Source organism: Hippocampus guttulatus, chromosome 2, assembly GCF_054856545.1.
Source record: "Hippocampus guttulatus isolate MCC_2025c chromosome 2, RoL_Hgut_1.0, whole genome shotgun sequence".
In the NCBI taxonomy this organism is placed as follows: domain Eukaryota; kingdom Metazoa; phylum Chordata; class Actinopteri; order Syngnathiformes; family Syngnathidae; genus Hippocampus; species Hippocampus guttulatus.
In genome coordinates, this window is record NC_141262.1 from 18,861,019 (window position 1) to 18,882,626 (window position 21,608).

Consider the following 21,608-nt stretch of genomic DNA (forward strand, 5'->3'; position numbering starts at 1 on the left):
TTTCACAGCTCACACGTTTCTCTGTCAGGTAAATCATGAATACAATTGAAAACAGTCGCCACCCATTCATTTGGAATCACTTTCCAAAGTGACTGTGCTAAAATCAACACATACCCAGCCAGTGATCTGTGTTAATCCTTGGCCAACAAAAACCTAAACATGGAACGCTCCCTGAGCTATATTGTGAGCAGTTATCCACTTAACTCAACGGTGCCGTCACTCTGCCCGCATTCAAAATGTAATCCTGCTAAAGAATTCACATTTTAAATAAATGCACCTGTCATCTGATTATGTTATTTTTTCATTATTGTTTTTTGTGCGGCCCGGTACCAAGAGGGACAGTACATGCATCATTTTTATGGTTTCTTTTAACACACACATTATCTGCATCTGAAGTGATTTGTTATGTAAAAGAACACACTTTTTTTCCCCCCATCATGCATCTTATGCTGCTGTCCCTCGAAATTGCCCTCCGTTGGGATTCTCCCTGCATCCCTCCATCCCTCGATTAGCCAAGGTGACTGGGGCCATAAAAAAAAAAAAAAAAAGCTCCAGTGCTCCATTCGGCCAGCAAATGGGGAGGAGTGTGTGTGTATGTGTGTGTGTGTGTGTGGGGGGGGGGGGGGGCTCCATGACATTCTGTCCCTGGTGGACACTGCATCGATTTTTTTTCCCCGTGTATCCTCACTTTGTTTGTGGCCGCAGGTAGCGGCCGGCTGCCACTTTTTAACCCGTTGATACGTGCACTCTGTCCCACTTGCTCTCTCCGTCTTTCCCTTTATACTGTTGCCCAGTGGCCAAGTTCCTGTGTGATTCTGTTTACTGCACTACAACCCGTTGGAGCTGATTCAAATCCGCTGCTTTACTGGAGCTACCGACAACCTGGCAGATATGTTTAAGCTAATGCTAGGTGTCATGTGCTATGCTTTGGATCTGGTGGAGTGTCAAAAGTTTTCGATTCGGTGTTCCAGAAGTGTCTCGGTTTTCGAATTGGCGCTCTCGTCTAGACTCACCTCAAACTGTGTTTTTCGATTCTTTTATTTTTTTTTCAGAAATGGCTAGTCTTGAAAAAAAAACTGTTTGCCATTATTCTAGACGGGGCCGCTCTCAAGCAGATTTCCATTTGCCTTTCTAGATGTTGCTAATCACACGGAATTTTCTCTTCGGCATTCTAGATGTGACTAATCGCAATCTATTTTCTATTCAGTGCACTAGAAGTAGCAGTTTTATGTGAGGCACTCTGCATGTGGTTAATGATGCCATTTCCCATTTCGCACTGAAGATTTGGCTAATCAAAAAAAAGTGATATATATATATACAGTATATATTTTTTTCAGCAATAAACATGAATAATCTCAAAACTATTTTCAACACTGTTAATGCGGCTCACCTGAAGCATTTTTACTATCAGCTGCTCATGACATGGATATTCTAAAATTGTTTGGGCTCTTGAGACGTGAATGATCTCAAACATTTTTCTATTGGTTGCTCTAAAGTGGGCTCATTTGCCACTTTATATTTGACTCTTCTCAATTTCACTTCAGCTTTCACTGATTTCTTTCTATCATCTTGTCAGTTGTTTTGTCTCCCCCCCACAAGAGCAGAAAAAAAAATTATTAGAAAAATTTATTTAGAATGATATATGACTGAGGTCAGAATCCAAGTGTTACTGGACCATCCTCTCAGTTCAGATTTTCTAATAATTCTAAGCAAGACAACGACTGATCTTGTATTCTTTACTTTACAGCCCCATAAAAACAAAAATGTGGTTTTGGAGGCAATATAGCTTTTTTCCCTTTATTTATTTGTTTATATTTTTAATGATGAATGAATTTCTTCTCCTTGGCCTCCTTGATTGTAACAAAGCTTTTTTCACATTAAATTCATATTTTCTTAGAACACTTTTAATGTTGGACCTTGAATAACCATAGTGAGGAATACTAAAATTATGCTAAAATCTACCTTGTTATGCTTCGGGACATTTGAAGGTTCCATTCAACACAAGTTCATTTCTACCAATGCTTTGTGTGTACTCGGAGTGGCCTCGAATCTAAGGCAAATCATGCTAAATGTCTTGACAAATTGTCTTTGTACCTTTTATGCAATGCATTCATCTATTTTCAAACTCTACCATGCAGAATCTTTGCTCATGCTACTCTATTTCTGCATGTTTGTTTTCTTTTCATGTTTAATACTCATGGAGTAAATCACTTCATCATATTGACTTTATACCCAAGTCATCAAAACACACCAGATTTTAGACAAACATATTTTAAGGACCTCAACTGCAGCCTCCCAAAACTCACTCAGCAGGACCCTCTGGAAAATTTACCTTAAGCGCCACAGTGAAGAGGACAGGTTTTCAGTCAGCCACTTTTTTTTTGGGGGGGGTACCAATTTTTTTTACATACACATTAACACATTTCAACATAAGAAAACGATAATGGCCTTCAAACATTCCCCACACCCCCAAAAATCATTAAAAAATAGACCCATTGGTGGTCAAGGTGAGCAGTGCACTGCTATTGTTAGGCATTCATTATAATCTTCATTAATTACTCATTGTGATGATTATTCATATTATTATTAGTTTTATTATTATTAATAGTTTTCCGTGTACACACTGCGTATTATGCTCCTTGTAGAGGTGAACCTGATGCACCAAAGAGATTGTATGACAATAGCAGCCACTCCAGTCGAGAGGCATACAGTCATGGACACATCAGATAAGCTGCCAGTGTTTCATATACCTCTCATGACACCTCAGTATACACACACACACACACACACACACACACATTTGTGTGTTATCTAGTGCACCATCATGGTCTCATAGCGTTTCTTGTTTTCCATCTGCCTGCCGCTTCTCCCTCCGATGTATTTTTTTTGTCATTTGATCAAATTGAATTCCTTCCTCCCCCACCCTCACCCCCCTGCTGGGTTCACCCATGCTCGACATTACAACACCAGCGCACCTTTTTTGGCTGTGTAACCAAAACACAAGACAGCATTTCTTCAAACAATACAACTGTCGGCTGTTCTTATTTACCTTTCTCCTCCTTCACATTATCCCGGGCTATCTCCTCCTGCACACTTCTCGCTTCCCTACCCACAATGCATTGCAGGACAGCCGTTTGTTTGAATTATGGCCGCGGCGCCTTCAAGGGGGAATGCACACACATAGGCACAACCCCCTTACCTGGGTTGTTGTGTGATGCTCACGTTGTTGCATTTATCCAATTTCATAGGGAAAATATGATGCATCGTACACAAGGCCATAAATAATTCATAATTGACTTTACATTATGTCCCTGCTATTCTGTAGAAACAATAATGTCAATATCTTTTTGGGTTTTTATCGATGCGGCTAATGTCAAGATGTTTTCTATTTGGCACTTTAGACATGACTAATTCAAAGCCATTTTCTAATCGGCGCTCTCACCATCTGAAGCAGTTTTTTATTCTATTTCTATTCTAGATGTTATTCATCGCTCAGTCTTCTGTTTGGGGCTCTGAACTTACAGTAGCTAATCTAAAGCAGTTTTCTTTTCAACGTTCGAAATGTGGCTAAGGTCAAGTTGTTGATTTATTGAGTGTTCTAGATATGACTGATGTCCAACGGTTTTCTTTTTGGGGCTCTGAATGAACAGTAGTGAACGTAATGTTTTGTGGCTAATGACAGTTTTCCATTTGGCGCTCTGGACAGCAAATCTGAAGCTGCTTTCGAGTTGGCCCTGTGGACACGGTTAAGATGTTTTCTTTTCGACAATCTTGATTTGGCTAAAATATACTCTTTTCTGTTCCTGAATCCTTTTCATGGCTAATCTCGAAATTTGACAGTCTAGATATGCGCCACCTTAAGAAGTTTTTTCATCAGCACTTCTGATTTGGATCATCTGAATCGGATTTCTTTTCACCACTCGAGTTGTAGCTAAAATGTAAAAGTTTTGAACTCTACTGTTTTGAGGCCGCTATTTTGAAGCAATTTTCTTTTCGGTGCTCTCAATGTAGTGAATCTAAAACAGTCTTGTATTCGGCCCTCTAGTCATGATTGTTCTTAAACGGCCTTTTTCATCGCCCCCCCTCTCTGATTTTGACTCTTGAACATAATGCCTCGTTTCAATCAAATATTTAATTGAGGTAAATTTGTTTCTAAATCCAAACAAATCTGAGATGGAATAGTTTTCCCTAACGGATTGTTGAACAGCCTGATTCCTTGCCGCCCTCGATGGGACACTTTTCATTTTGAAATGTTCCACAACTCCTGTAGTTTGGCAGGGATGCCTGATTGAAACATGAGCTTGAGTTGTCTCGTTCAACTGTTTATTCCCCTCATTTTGAGTTATAAAACAGCCACCGCCAGCCAGTATCTCTTTTTTCCTCATCCTGAGTGAATAAAGCCGGCTCATTATTTGCAAGCCAATACCTCCCGTGCCGTGCTCACAACATTAAAGCCCCGAGCAGTTACAATCACAGCCAAAAAAAGTCCATCAAGCCTACTTGGAATGTTAGTTCTCACCCTCGCTCGTCTAGTTATAGCCGTTTGGTCGTACTGCTTGCGGTATGATATGGACGCGCTTTGCACGGGCCTCCGCTTTTAACTGATCCACTGTTCGTGTGGGTGCACGACGATGATTTTATTGCAGATGAGGCTCGTTTGGCCTGAGAGCCAAGTGCTGACTTGGCATGTGGCGAGGGGGCGCAGGGGGGGATCAGCCCGCAATGATCTGATGCTACAGTCTCTACGTTAGCTGGAAGTTCATGGGGTCTGAAATGCAAAATGAGCAGATGAAAATAACACTTTGGATCTGAACTTTTATTAAAAGTCTTTCAAAGACATCTTTCATATGTCATCGCTAAACCAGACAACTCTGAAGAACATTTTCTTTAAATCCAGACAAGTCTGCTTTTTGTCTTGAATGAACTCATCGCATATTTGATTTGATTTCCTCACTACTTGAATGTGTTATCCCTGCATTTTTATGCCGACATTAACCAAAGTAATAGATGGTGAATTGGCTGTTCGGGTTTAGTAAAACTGTTCCAATAGCAACAAGCAAGCGCTTCCTTCAATTGTAGAACTGCGCAGAGATGGGGACTTGTGTCATTGCGACTCACGTCAACTGAAGTCACTGTTTTGATCACTCGCATTGACGACTACAATAAATAAATCAAATACTTGAGACTCGACATGGACTTAAGACTGAAAATTCGAGTTGACTTGTGACAGGTTTGATGCGTTGTGCATGCAGATAAAGATGAATTCATTTTTTGACCCTCTTGGGCTTTTGTCTTTGTGACGGCCAGTTACCACAGTTAAGAGGTCCTTCATAAATTGACTTGACTTCGGACCTTGACTTGAATTAACCTGACTTGGCTTCCCCAAGACAAAATGGCTTGAGACTTTAAGGGTCAAGCTTTATGATTCACTTGAGACTTGCACATGTGACTTGATCCCATCTCTGGATTTCCTCTGAAGAGCTAGTCTGATGTTACTATCTACAGTATTTCACACACCTTTACTGTCGTTAGCGTTGTTTCTTCATTACCTGATTTGCATGACGCCGTACTTGCCTTGATCTGATTTGTCCATTATCACTGCTGTCCCATTGATAGAAATCAGGTTCAAATCAAGTTCACATCTTTGTTTTCACCGGCTTCTTTTTCCTCCCACACTCTGGTTTCTGCTGCCATAAGAAGCCGCCACTTTTCTTGCTTGGGATCAACGGGACACACGAGACTAATCATCAAACAAGTTGCAAAGCATGTGCGGACAAACAATTCACACCTACTGTCAATTTAGAGTCATAATGAACTGAACACGAATGTCACAGAATGTAGACTTTACAGATGTGCTAACCGCTAGTCCACCGGCGCTTGAACCATGTCGTGGAATTCCAATCAAATGTTTGCCAAGTAAACTACGGTAATCAAATTTTCTACTAATTAATAGAAATACAAAATGAGAGTCAGAATTGGCTCCCTGAGAACCCTGGCTTCCACTTTTGCCCTGCGTTGGAAGTTGATCCAATTTGTCATAGATGGACAATGCAAACTTGGTCCTTCATCAGTCTGCAGTGGTTGCAGATGCAGCAGCAAGATTATGTGTGTGTGTGTGTATGCGCTCGTGTGTGAGTGAGTGTGTGTGCCAGATGGTAGCAAAGGGAAGGACTGACTCAGTCTGCCAATAGGCTTCATCATAGACATGATTAAAGACACTAATTAGATGGAAAGAAATTACATTTTGGTCCTCCAGTCTTTGCCCTGTGACAAACATCCAACGCACGCACGCACACACACACACACACACACACACACACACACACACACACACACACACACACAAAGCGCCATCTCTTTCGCAGACCGATAGCAATCATGTCACTGCTAATCAGGGTGCTTGGTGAACAAAGCTGTCGGAGGAATTCAATCATATCGCAGATGATGAAACCATTTACCATCACTGAAGACAAAGAAGGAGAAACGTGGTCTCTGACGCCAGTCTTCAACTTACTCCTTATTTCCCGTAAAAAAAAAATTGCCGTCGTCAAAGTTTTTGGAGAGCTGTGTGATCCCACGCGTCGGCGACGCGATAAAAGCGACTCGCTGGGTACACTCGACCACTGATCTGATAAGACTATTAGTCATCATGAGAGGTGCTGAGTTTCTCAGTAGGTGAGCCGCTTCTTGAAAGGATCATGAGGATAGCTTTGCAGGTGTCCTGGTCGACCCCAAATTGAAACCAGACTTTGCAGCGCATCCTGGAGATGGACACTCCAATGAGCCAGACTCATGTAAACACCAGGGCAACACACTCTTCTTCACCTCTATTTACTTTTCTATCTCTAATAATCACCCTGGAGCATAAAAGGTAAAGCCTTTACCATGGTTGTCTGTAATTTTCTTTCTAATCTCCTGAGACAACACTCTCCTTAGCTTCCTCTGGTCCATTTGTAGTGTGGCACACACGTCACCAAACAGACAACCAACAGACTTCTTGCCGTAATCACCCTGGAGTACACATGGGCAACATTTTTGATACCTCTCTGGTTATGAAAGAAAAACCCACAGCGGTCCAAGAAATCATTTGAATCTGATAAAAGTTGTTCTCACTAAGAACTTAATTAAATGATGAAAGTCTGGCGGCCCGGTGTCCAGTGGTTAGCGCGTCGACCTCAATTCCAGCTCCGGCCTCCCTGTGTGGAGTTTGCATGTTCTCCGGGCCTGTATGGGTTTTCTCCGGGTTTCTTCCTCCCACATTCCAAAAACATGCATGGCAGGCTGATTGGACACTCCAAATTGTCCCTAGGTGTGAGTGTGGGCACGGATGGTTGTTCTTCTCTGCGTGCCCTGCGATTGGCTGGCAACCTGTTCAGGGTGTCCGCCACCTACTGCCCGAAGACAGCTGGGATAGGCTCCAGCACCCCCCGCAACCCTTGTGAGGATAAAGCAGATCGGAAAATGAATGAATGAATGAATGATGAAACTCAAGGATTTTGGCTGGTCATCAGAACATCAGACTCATTTCAAACAGCATTTGAAAAGATTACTATGCGCGCGTTTCAGAGGCTATGTATAACGCATACAAAATATTGTTCTTCTGTAAAAGTGGGTCGCGACTTTGCAGCAATAGCACAATGCGAGTCCCAGGGTGACACCAACTGAGAACCACTTTGTTAAGAGTATTCCTATTTTTCACTTTTGGTACTCTGGATAGACTACACTACATATATTACACTGAGCTTGCTACCTAACAATGTACTGCATTGCACAAAACAACCCATACATACAAAGTAACAGACAACACTATGTTGTGTACTACACTACACTACCTCACGCTACACTAGGGATGCAAATGTTGCGAGTCCAGTGTTGGCAATTTGTATTCTTTTTAAAAAAATAAAAATAAAAATCATGTTTCCATTTGGGTCCAAAGTGTTTCGGCACCAAGTGTTAACCGCCAGCAGCTGCCGGGTGGATGGACATACCGTACATGAAAAATGCATTTCACAGTAAATCAAAGCTTTTTATGGCCCTGATGCGCACGCTTAAAGTTGTGCGTGTTCCTTCACCGCAGCCATTGAAAACACAAGGTTGCGTTCTTTCAACTATGTTAACCAGATGTTTGGTGCATGCAGCAAACATTCATCAAGGCTTGGTTTGTTTAATCCAATTGATGGACAAACATAGCAAGCAACAGAAACCATAAGTTCACTGAGAGTTATGAAAGATAAATTTATTGTTTATATCTCTACGAAGTACAGAGATTAGTTCATTTGAGGTGCGGCTTTGCCATTGATAGGCATTTTCACTTAATTTGGGACTCACACAACCCTTTGAATTCATGTCCTGCTTTCACGCATGATTAATGCTGTCCAACAAAAACATTAAAGAACTTTAGATTTTTCATTTTTATCCTTTGCATCAAAAATAAAAGATCTGAATGCAAATTCGAAAAATGGTTGATTTCTTTTTGTTACAGATGGGGGGAAATGCTTTTTGTTTGACAATAAATGAAGCAACAGACAGGCAAATCATATATCAATTCAAGAAAATCAATTTAAAAAAATTAAAGAAATTACTCCTTTCCATTTACATGACAAAAATCAACTAACCTTTTGATAAAAATTTAATGTAAAAAAAATGCATTTGCTTGTGTAGAAGTGGTGCTAATTTTCCCTTAGCCTGAGGACAAATCCAGCCAATCAGAAACCTACAAAAACAATTTTTGGGAAAAGGCGCAAGAAAAAACACAATCCAGTCAAAGCCTACTGAGACAGATTATTACATTACAGCATAAATTTATAATATTCCCCGAGGTGGGCTGGAGGAAAACATCTCATTTTACTTCACTGGTCAAAAACAATTGTTTATTTCCTTCAGGTAATATGTCATCTATCAATGCCAATGGTGTATAGTGTCAAGCGAAATATTGAAATGCTCTTCCACTGGATACCAAAAGACGAGATCATTTTAGGATCAGACTTTTTTTTTTTTTTTTTTTATCGTGTGCCATCGCTCTTGTAAAACATGTGCCTTGGCTCAATAAGGGCTCTAAAACTGATCAAATGTCCCCTTGAATGGAAGAATCTTACGGACTTACGTCTAGCTTACGGAAGATAACATGCAAAAACAGCTTAAAAAAAAATCCACCAAGGACAGCTTTTAGTCGTAAGAAAAAAAACTCAAGTGTTTTTTTTGTTCAAAGCCAGTCCACCTGTTGCCCTGGTGACCTGCCTCTAAGGATGCCCTCAAAGGAGACATAACGGGGCACACCGCAACTGCGAGGGATGCTTTAGTGGCACATGTTGTCCATTGAGCGCTAGGAGAAGGGAAGGTGAAGGTGAAGAGCGGACAAACAGACACGAGCGATGTAAACGTAAAAAGAGAAAGTGAATGGATGGAAGAAATGGGCTGTTTGAGTATTTGGAGGATTTGCGCCCATCTGCTTGCCATGTGTAAGCGACTTCAGTTCATATAGGAAGAAAAGTAGTGCAGTGGTGGGAAGTGGAGAAAGGGCAAATAATGTGTCACTGTACTTTCCTTTTGTTGAGTATCTATTTTTCTGACGACTTTGTACTTTGTTTGCCTACATTTTAAAACAGATCTTTACTTTCTACTCCATAGGTTCTCAAAATAGGATAGTTGCTTTTTTGTACATGTGTGGATGACAATACAAGGTTGGGCGTAAATAATTTAGATTTTTTAAAATATTTTTTATATATTTTGTATTTTTAGATTCTTTTGTATTGATTGATTGAGATCTTTACGATGCGTAAACAAAAAATAACAGAGACAGGAGCGGCATGGAGGAACTAAGGGAATACACTTGAATCTGAAATGTAGCGAGTATGATTTTTTTTCAGTTGTTCGGCCACGCTAATTTACCATTTTAGCACAAGCTAGATCCCACATGATATATGCGATGTTTTCTTATTCTCTTTGTTATCCAAATGAGATTTAGATATAATTGACAGTCCAAAAAAAAGGCAAACTTTTTTGTTTTGCATACTTCAGAATCAATGAAACCATTACCCACTCAAATGTGAATTAAATCAGACTACAATGACCTGAAAAGTGGACGCTGCTTCATCTAGCATCTTTTTTATGCCTTCTTGTCCCTAGAAACTGGGCCGAAACCTCCTATGCCAGAATTGGGTAAATTTCATAGTTTTTCACAAATCTATTCTATGAGTTCATTCACATCTATTGGTGTTATTTTTATAATTGTTAACCAATCTAAAGTGTTGAAAATAGCTTGTTCTCTTTGACGATGCAGTATTAACGGGTGAGCCCATGACGTTTTTGCGATTTTGTGAAAAATTATGATTTTGGTGGTTCGAGGATTCCACCCAGCAACAACGATATTTGCTTTAAATCTTGAGTGACTGGACCATAACACACGGGGTCGTCAAGGGGCTTTTTTTTTTAATTTTTTTTTTTAACTTGCACACAATGGACCAGTTGTACTTGAACTAAATTTCCACAAATATCAATACTTAGTTATTTTACCACCTGTGGCGAAATGAAAGGAAGGGTGAGTTTTCGGGGTTGTCTGGTTCACGGTTGGCATGTGGATGTTGAAGGAAGGAAAGTGGAGGTCCAGACCAACAGCGTCTACCAAGATCAAATTAAAATAAAAGCCGAGGATGGAGGGCACAAGGGTTGGGCGGTGAAGATGGCGTTTTGTTTGGAGGAGGTGGGGTGGGGGGTCTCGATGTGGGAGTTTAGCCAATGAGGCGTGGCCTGTCTGTGTTTTTGGGAGGAAGGAAGTCGTGACTGCCGGTTGATTTACGGCGGCTTTGCTTTTAATGAAATTGTTTCAGTGACAGAGCCGGTAAAAGGCCCTTAATGGATTGGCCGGCCTAATGTAATGAAATTACTCCCTCTTTCACTACACACAGGAAAGAAAGAATAAAACATGACATTGGTAGCAGGAGGGGGAGGAGGAAAATGCAATTAATATTTACAGAAGAGACAAGAAGGGTGGGCACTTCCTCCCCACTCTCTCTTTCTCCCTATGGGCGTCTACCTCTCTCGCCCGCCTCTCTCTCCCCCATCTGGCGGGCGAGCGAGGCAGCAGGTGATAGGCTGCCGCCACGTCGGCCGTTTGGCCACTTCTATTCCTCCTAGCCGGCTGTCCTTTTTCCTCTTCTTCTCCTCCTCGGGGTGGCTCACACATCACGGCGCTGAGGTGAGAGCAGCCATCCCCTCTGCTGTGTGTGTGCGTGTGTGTGAGGGCGTGTGTGTGGAGGGTCTTCTACTTTGAGCTCACTACTGAGGTATCACCTCCCCTCCTCTTCCTCCTCCTCCTCACACACTCATTCACGCCTTTTTGGGTAGTCCCCCCCCCCCCCCCCCACCCCTCAGCTGAGCGGACTTTGACTCTTTTGTGTGTGTGTGTGTGTGTGTGTGTGTGTGTTTGTGTGTGTAGGCAACTGGACAGCAACCACATCAGCTGCATTGAAGATGGGGCTTTCCGAGCACTGCGCGATCTGGAGATTCTGTAAGTAGAGAAAAAAAAATCTTCCTCATCCTCTTCTTCCTTCTCAGTCCTTCATTTAACAAGTCTCATCCTTCACCCCGTTTTCATTTTTATCATCTTCCTCACTTTAATAAGTAGAAGTGAATCATATGGAAAATGTATGCTCTTTCTTACAAAATGTGCTTGGAAAGGAGAGCGTCCTTGATCCACATCTCATGCGCACACGCATACACGGATATGCGCACACACAAAGTCGCACGCACGCATACACATGCTTGATATTCCTGCATGCTATGAATAAAATGTGCTCATTTGGCACTCAAAGTGCTGTGGATGATGCTTCTATTTATTTATTGTTTAATATTGTTGCTTTTTTTATGTTCCTCGCGACGCATTAAGAGAAAGTTGTTTTTTGTGTGTTGCACACGCATTGGCTCATTTGTCTTCAGGCGTTGTTGGCAGTGTATTGCCGCGTACGAGGAAAAAGTTTGAGTGTCAGTGTGCCGCTGCTGATAAAACTTGTAAATTAGAAGGAGAGGAGGAGAGGATGTCAGGGCGTGAGTGGGAGGGGAAAAATAAATAAATAAAAACTCAGATTTGGCCACTTGTGTTGTCGTAGTTGGTATGGAGGTGGTCAAGGTCACTCGTGGGGGATAATGCACTTTGGGAATATATTGAAGTTGAAAATAATTGATTCCACTCTTTTGCATTGGCAAAATCAAGTGGTTGCCATTTGCATTGAATTTTTCATAAAGTACATGATGAGGGCAAAGCTCAATAGGAAGCAAACCGCAAATAGGAAATACAAAAATTGGTGTCAAGGCTGTCTGTGAAAGACATGAGTTTTGACTCTCCTTTGGATGTAGGGGGGAGCTAAGGATAGCCTGGGCAGTTAGTCGAAGTTAGAGTCAACGTTTGAGCTTACAAACATCAACAACATTTTTCATCTATAAGCAATTTATTTTTAAGGGTAATTAAATATGCAGAGTGTGAAATATTTCAGATTTCAACATGTGATATATTTACTCTTAAAACTATTAATATAGGCAATTATTTAAAAAAATTGTCTATGAATTTTTCACTATGAGTTCGCAGTCTCATTTGAGGACATATAGTTAGAAATACACATGCTAACATGACCTTGTTGCTAAAGTGTAAAATTCTACAGTCAGTTTTTTTTTTTTTTGTCTACTAACCCTTAAGTTTCCACTTGGATAAAAATTGTGTCTTGAAGTCAGCTAATCTGACTAGTGTGTTCAATGCGGCAAGAAAAAAATAGAATTCAGCCGCACTGTGAACAGAGCCTACAGACAAGTCAAGCTAATAGATGCTAAATGCTAACAGAATGTGATAAGATTATGTCTTGAGATATAGCATTTCATAATGTCCAACACATTAGAGAAATTGGTGTGTCCTGGCTGTTCCGCCGATATTTTTCATTGCTAAATTAGTTTGATGCATATTGAAAAAAGAAATGGTGAGAGGGCGATCTTCATTCATTGCAAGAGAGACACAGGTGAAAATCTGCCATAGACTACAGAGAGATCACTTAAAAATAATAATAATAAAAATATTTTTGTTTACAGTAGATGAAACTGTAAAAAATGTACCATACTGTTTACACAAATAAAAACTTTTTAAAAACAATGGAAGCACTGTTACTTAATTCTTACACATATCAAATAAAGTCAGCAAGTATTTTGATTTACTGTGCACTTTTGGGGAACCTGTTAAAATTTCAGTTAACAGTTAGGAAATGTTAAAAATCACATTAAACTGAATGTGAAATTGATTGATTCGACCCAGAGTTGCACTCTGAGATGAAATAATGCAGTGGTTCTCAAATTTTTCACATCAAGTATGATCTAAAAAAAAAAAATTAAAAAAACAAAACCACTGATTTATTTTAAAAAGTAGACCTGCAGTTATTATTGTTATCCATTGTAGTAGTATAGACAGTTTAACACTGCTCTTAAATATGGAAATAAAATCTAAGAAATCTGTACTTGAATAAATGTATTGTATGTACTAAAAAAATAATTACACTGGAATAAGTAAATGCAAATGTATTTTACTGTACTTTGAAGTTAAATACAACGGAACCGAACAAACTGGACTTCAAAAATACCAGGCTGTGTGCATATCTATAAGCATCCTTCTATTATGTTAGTGTATTTTTAGGTTTTAAACATTGTAAATTTTAATTGTATCTGATTCAGTGATACTTACACATACCACTAGATAGAGCCCTCATACGACTCAAATTGTATTTGTATCACAAATTGTCACATTTCACTTCAAAAACTTTTTCTTTTCTTTTTTGTCATGGCATTCTGTAATTTCAAACAAAAACTCAATTTTCTAGTCATTTTGTGCGCTTGTGATGATAGGACTCCACTTGGGGAGGCGTCGTTAATCGTCGCCATCCGTCTCTCGTCTCTGTGGCCTTGATGGTGCAGTGTGACGCTGCCTAATGTGCCTACATGAATGATTAAAGAGAGTCGAGGCTTCCAGTGGAAACGGTTTGATATTCGGGCGTGTGAGAGCCAGATGAAAACCGAGCCAGGATGCTTTTGAGAAGAAGTCGGGGCGTCCACCTTTTCGGTTGCTGATTCCTGATGTCAGAGGAGAGCGATGATGGTTGATGTGGGACATTAGCAATTCATAAGAGGCCTAGTGGCAGGATTTACGATGCACTGTAAAGACACAGCAGAAGGCAGGACGGGACACACACTTTATTCACCCCGGTGTGACGTTTTAATAAAGCCAGGCACACACAGGCGTGGCCATCTGCCTTGTCCCAAGTGGTCGAACGTGTGACCATACTGTAGTACAAAATAATGTGAGGTCAGGCATTTGCATTATTCCATTTTAAGACTCCACAGTACAGCGTTGCTACCAATATTCATAGGTGCTCGAGACGGAGCCCTGCCGCGAATAGCCAAAAACTGTGTCATTGTCGCCTCCTTTTTAGTTAGTTGGTTTTCCTTTGGACTTTGAATGGAATTCCATGTCAATTCCATTTTCTGTTGTAGCCCTCACCCCAAGGAAAGGAATTTGTAAACCGTTTTTTGATGACAAAAAAATCCATCCATCCATCCATCCATTCATTCATCCATAGTTTACTTGCTCACTTACTTCAAAATAGCAAAAAAAAAAAAAAATCAATCATGATATCATTTTATAAGGTAAATAATAAACAAATAATTTTTTTCACACTTTCTCCTTCAATTATGCTGCTTTTTCTGGTGTTCATTCTTTGACCAGCTCAGGCAGTGTGAGAAGCATTAGGATATACTGTACTGGAGACTCGGCTCCTGTCTTGGCTTTTCAGTACGCCAATAATATCGTACGTTTTTCATAGAGGATAAAGAATTTATGACTGGATGTGATATTTTCTGTCTAAATGTGTTGCTTGCCTGTTCGGGTTCAGATCTTTGTTGCTTAAAGTGTGTGCCCCTGGAACATTTAGAATTAAGCTAGCGGAGGTTATGTGGTTATTCAAATCCACAATGTCATTGTTTTATGTTTAGTTTGACAGTAAACTTCAACCGGGACTGTGTGTGAGTGTGTGTGTGTGTTTTTTTAAAGAGTATTTAATAATTAGATCTGTTTGGTGTGCCGAAAGTCACCTGCCGTCATACAGCAAAGCAGTTTTTTTTTTAACTCATACAAATGCTCGGGCCCATCACTCTGAAATATCAAATGTGGCCCTTAATCACAAATGTTTGACATTAAAAAGACCAACTGCGGGCTCACTATTTGGCAAGCAAGACCTCACAGTCATTATGTTTCTAAAGTGTTGCTAAAGTCATTAATAATCAGATTGCAAAGCATGAGTGAGATTGAGGTAAGGCTCTCGTCTCTCTCCTCTCCCATCATCACTGTAAGTCAATGTGACACCTCGCTGGTGTGGAAACAGCTAAGCCCCAAATTGAGTCAGTCACTCAGACATTTGTCCCATTAATAATGAATGCTGGCCTGCCTCCTCCCTCCCTGTGATCCTCCGCCTCTTCACTCCATGCTTTTGTTTTGTCTTTCTTTTCTTTTTGATACCCGTTAATGTCAAATGTCTTGCTTCTTGTTATCTTTTGATCCTTCTCGCGCTCTCTTCTTTCTACCACCGCCTTTTCTTCTTGAGTTTTCATTGACAAATAGACTCTTTTTTCCCCCCCCAGCATTCTGTCACCTGATCACGCTGCCACATATATAACATGTCAAATGCAACAACTGGCTGCTTTTTGTCACACTGTTGTCTACCTTTTCCTTTCGTCTGCTCCCTCCTTACTAACACGACCCTTTTTTCCAAAAATGTCTTTTAAAAAGAATATCGAGCATAACAGCAGCCATTCAGAGCGTAAATAAATCATAAGCTAGCTTTTAGAAGCACGAGCCTTGCTGCTTTCATCAAAGCAGCATGTGAGGGGGAGGAAGAGGAGGAAGAGGCATGCAGTTTTGGGGAGATGGCAAACATGTCTACAGTATGGTACTGTAAGTCTTGAGGGATAATACACATTAGAGAATTAAATGTTGGGTATTTTAGTAAGAGTCACAAGTGGTTTAAACAGCAGGGGGAAAAAGTTCTTTGTAGGTCAAAAAAGCTTGCAACTGTACATAATTTTAACCTAGCAGCAGAAAAATGGGCAGTTGATGAAGCGATTTAGTAAGTAATCACTAAGTTACATTAAGTCAATTCTTTTCATGATATTTATTTGTATGCAAATACAAGAGATACTTTTTTATTTATTGATAAAATACAATCCAAACATTACAAACTGCTGCAATATAATTGTATTTCATGGGCACAATTTCAATCCACCAGCAAATATCTGAATTGTTAACAGTTGAATGTGTGTATACAGTATACATGAGGGTCATTCAATAAATAAGGTGAATTGTTTTGGTATAAGGACTTCTAATACTGATAGAAGCGTACTTTTTTCAACATAGTCTTCCAGGAATGTCACACACTTTTCCCATCTGTGCACAAGCTTCCATATTCCTTTAGTGTAAAAATCTTTGAACTGATGTCTCAGCTAGTAGCTCACAACACTTTTGACTTTGTCACTTTTAAACTCCGTCCCTCACACAGCAGCCCAAATGACACAGACCATCAAGGAGCTGGGCTGGGAACTGCTCCCTCACCCTCCTTACAGCCCAGACCTTGCCCGTTCAGACTTTCACCTGTTTGGTCCCTTAAAAGCGTTCACGAGAAGTGAATCCACATTTCGTCCACCGGTGTGAACCCAATGTACAGGCACTGAGCCGGTGGGCAATGAGTATGCCCACACCTGTTCTACGCCTCTCACAACTCAGGAGTGGAAGATATTCCAACCCCTCTTTAAAGAACTGGTAGTCCAGGCTATGTGTGGACGCAAGTCTGACTATATCGAATCGGAACGTCCTTGCCTCGCACACCAGCTCGGGCTCCTTTCCTGTAAGAGCGGTGACATTCCACGTCCCGAGAACTGGCTTCGCCACCCAGCTTACTTTGCACCCGACCCCTTTGGCCCCTCCTATAAGTGGTGACCCCATGGGAAGGAGGATCCACGGTGCCTCTTCGAGCTAAGCCCCATGCGTGTAGGCCCGTCTACCAGGCGCTTGCCAGCGAGCCCCACCTCGAGGCCTGGCTCCAGAATGGGGCCCCGGTGACCTTGGTTTCCGGGCAAGGGAAAACAAGGCACATATACTTTAGTCATCATAAGGGGTCTTCTCAGCCGTGCTTTGTCTGGTCCCTCATCTCGGACCCGTGTGCCATGGGTGACACTGCCAGGGGGCGTAAAGCCCCAGACAACCTTAGCTCGTCAGATCATTGGGGTCCACAAACCCCTCCAATAGGGTGAAACCTCACAGAGCAGTAATTGTATTTCAATATACATATTATATTTTTTTCTTTCACCCTGTTAACTGATCCTGCATTGAGAGGCAATCCGAATTTACCATTTTTTTTAAAACTATCTCAAATATATAACGTAAATATATTCGGAAATCACCATTCACTCTCCTTTTTTGTAATATGCCTGCTTAAGTAACAAAATGCTGTTTCTACATTAAAAAAAACAACAACAACCAAAAAACAACAAAAAATTGTGACATTTTATAAGATTAGATCCAATTAACCATGCATGCAAATGAAATGGTAAACATTGACAACGGGAGCAGTTTCGCAAGAGCATTAATAAATTTAGCCAGCGTACAATTCAGTTTTGTGCCCATTAAACTTTGACTTGTCCTGCGTGAAAAAAACAGTGGCTAATTAAAAAGAAAAAAATAATAATTTATGAGGGAGGTTTGTTAGCAGCCCACGGCGTTAGGATGACTCACATGCACAACTGCATGCTGTTGAGGACGTGGCTTGATTATTCAGGACGTTACCATAAAATATAATGCGTTTTCAAAAGAATTTAGTGGAAATTCATACAACATAAATTAACCTATTTTAAAATTTTTACAATGCGTCTGTGTCCCTGTTGCGTCACATTCCACAATATGACTAAATATGTATGAAACGAGTTACATTTTTGCAATCAAATTAATTGCTTAATTTCAAAGCAGTTGGATTTCGGCACAAGATGACATCAGCGGGCATGACCACCAGCTTGCCAAATAGTGAGCTTTTTATATTATCGCTTCTTAAAAGGAGTAGCCATGTTATCAGTTTATACATGTGTTTGAAAAATAGTGAATACACTTTTTTTTAAACTATCTAGATACTGCTATAAAAGACTATTTTCAAACGATAAGGCCAAATAGTGAGCATATATGGTACCACTTTAATCAGGGTGCAGAGATTCAATTTACAGACACAATTTTAAAAAATGGTTAATTATTGTTTTAACAACTAAAAACTGCTACAAAGTACCTCCTGCTTGCCAAATAGTGAGCATACAAGCTGCCACATTATCCAGGGTTACCCATGTTCAATTATTGTACAGAATCTTGAAAAATGGCCATTAATTAGCCGTTTTTAATGTTTCAAGCTCCTCTGAATCATTGGCATTATCATCACTGATCAAAATAATTACAATGACCTCTTTTTACCCAAGCTTCATCCATGATGCATCTTAAAACTGATTATAATTCCATATATGATTTTTCAAGGGGCATGGGGATTTCCACTAAATATTTATACTTTTAGGGGAAAAAAGTGAGTCCTCTGCTTGCCAAATAGTGAGCACAGCACCAATTCATAATAAGGGGATCAGTAGCCTGAGTGAAATCCAGTTTACCCAATCATGAGCCCATGTTTAGCTCTTTTGCTAGTTCTAAACAGTATTAACTTGTTATAAAATAATTGTCGTACATGTTATAGTCGGAACTAGAATGCTCATACTGTTAAGTGCAACAGTAGTTTGCCACATTGTGAGCCGACACTGTTTATGACCAGTTTATAACCTCATTATTCATTCCTCAGGTTGAATTTTTTTTTCTAGTTTGTTTCTGTTTCAATCAACAAAACACTTCATTTTAAGCAGTTTCCTAACAATCAATTCTTGCTGGCGAATTGAGATGTGTTTAGTGGCTTTGACCCCAGCGACGGTTATCCCGGGTGTTCATATCCGCACGAGTCTCTTTCGTGATGAAGATCGAATCAGATGCTGCCACAGTGAAAAATTAAAAGAGGAAATTTGCATGGGGCGTTGACTTTTGGTCCGCCGCCCGATGATTAAATGCCACCAATTTGTGGGCGGCCAAGTCAGTTTGGGGAATTAATCGTCAGATTGTTACCATCCGTATAGGCAAAACCTGCCCGGGACGAAGAAATGTTTTGGTTTAAAATAAGTAATAATTAAAGATGCTAGTTGCTAAATAGATCAACAGTGCATATTGTCTCGAAACACAAATACAGTAGTACCTCGAGATACTAGTTAAATTTGATCCATGACCATGCTTGTAACTCAAAGCCTGCTTATCTCAAATTGTCTTCGCCCATTCAAATGAATGAAAATGCCATTCATCTGTTCCAGAAAAAAGAAAGTTTACATTTAATTTTTTGTTTCACAAAATAGCACTCGATTATGTATAATAATATATAATACAAACAAAGAGAGACACAAACAAAAAGTGGTTCACAAAATTCATTCACTAAGCTGCAGCAGTATTTGTCTTTACTTAGTGTTTATTTGGAGGGTATAAGTACTGTGTTCAAATATCGATTGCTTAAAGCATTACCGCACTGGTACACAGATGCTATTTGTTATCCCCTCTATGGTATTTTGCATTGTTTGTTAGCACTAAGCTACACTGACTTTGTTAAGGAAAAGCTCTGTGATTATTTTCAATAATCAAAGTGCAGTTCTCTGTTTTATGTTGTGGAACTGTGGCGGCATTTTTTTTTTTTTTTGCTAGCTCGCTTCAAGTCAAAGCAAAAAACTATTAAAATATAGCAGTATCACTGTTGAATCTAATTCCAAAAATGTTAATTGATTCGTAAACCCAGCTGCAGTAGAGTAAATAAACATCCCTGACTTCCCTGTAGCCATGACACTAAACACAATTTTTGGCGCCTTGTATTAGTTGGATTTTTTTGTAGTCGCGTCAGTGCACGCAGATGGAAGTGTTTGATGCGGGACTGTTTGTCTTTCCATTTGTTGCCATCATTTCACGCTTCATCGCGTCCAGCCGAGCACGCCAGCATGGTGGAACAAGCGTTTACACGCACGCCATGATGGAGCATTTCCCGTATTGTGTTCACGCTTAAACGCAAAACACTTCGAGGATCCCAGACTATATCCTGCATGATTTGTGACATGATTTACCATGCTAGGATTTAGGGCTGAACAATTAATTGCATTCAAATCACAATGTGGGAAAATACAATTTAATTTCAAACAACCCGTTTCATTTCGATGAGTCAATATGTTTATGTTTGTGTATATATTCGCTGTTCAGTTCTTGCGGACTCACCCATTAATGGATTTGTTTTTCAATATTTTTTTCGAAACACTTTTTCATATTTTACATCTTTTAAGGGTGTTGACGGGATGCTCGCCACCATTTTTGTGGAGTATACTCTCACCTATTCAAGAAATTTTGAGGGGTTAAAAAACACACAAGGGCCAAGCAATCGTTGCTAATCTCCGCCAGTCGATCGCGTGGCCATCACGCTAACAGACAATAGCCGCCCACTAACGTGCGATTTGTGATTCTGCGGCGTGCGCGTGTCTTGTCTTGGGTTAATCCAGTTAGTGCGTCCCGTAAGTGACGGCTCCCCATGTGATGATGAATGGTAATTTTGATTTAACATAACCGGACTAACGAGAGCGCAAATGAGTCCGACGCGAGGCCGGACAGCTCGCACTCGGTGGGCCGGCATGGTGCATGCCAATGAGGCCCCTGGCACGCATGAGACGTGTAGTGTTTTAATACATGCGCGCACACACTCAAATTGAGACAATCATGTGTGCGCGCCTTTGTGTGTGTGTGTGTGTGTGTGCGTGTGTGTGGGTGTGGTTAATGAGTGGTGGAGAGCGCGTCGTCGTCCTAATATGAAACTGATTAATTAATCATTATTCAAATGTGCTAAGCAGCTGGATTAGATGGCTTTTTCCCTTCATTGATCTTCTTCTTTTTCCATTTTTTTTCTCTCTTGCCAATGACAACAACGATTAATGAGAGCCGATGATAATCTCCCCCCGCCGACCCTGTATAAATAGTCATTCATTTTTCAGAAATGTCTTTAATTTGCGTGTAAATGTTCTCAGATGAAAGCAGGTGGTATCACGAGTGACCATTTGTCAGTAAGAGCGGATCAGAAATGAAGAATAATGGGAACATGTAACTTTTTTTTTTTTAATGCTCCCACCATTTATCAAATATGTAAATCGTCACACTGGTTTGATAATGATAATTTTGTGAATACATGGCTCCTAACTAAGCTTGTAGAATTTGTAGGGAAGAACAGTATGGGAGTGTACTGGAGCCACAGAGAAAATCAATCAAAATATGACAGGAATGGGATCAAAAGGAATCAGTCAAAGAGCATCTTTATTCTAACTAAATAAAGTCAGAAGAGTACGAGAAAAAAGCAGTATGGATTCATCTTTTCAAGAGTAACTTCTAGATGCAGAAAAAAATGACATATCATTGTAAAAATTACTAGGCGGAAAAAATTATTTTTCTG

The 21,608-nt window shown here is 40.3% G+C and overlaps 1 protein-coding gene across 1 annotated transcript in view; it reads left to right on the forward strand.

The window, feature by feature from the left end:
* slit3 (slit homolog 3 (Drosophila)) overlaps nucleotides 1–21,608 on the forward strand; it is a 232,868-nt gene that overhangs the window by 115,580 nt on the left and 95,680 nt on the right. The window contains exon 6 of the mRNA XM_086100527.1: nucleotides 11,435–11,506. Coding sequence (XP_085956653.1) covers nucleotides 11,435–11,506 — 72 coding nt within the window. The remainder of the gene's footprint in view (nucleotides 1–11,434; nucleotides 11,507–21,608) is intronic.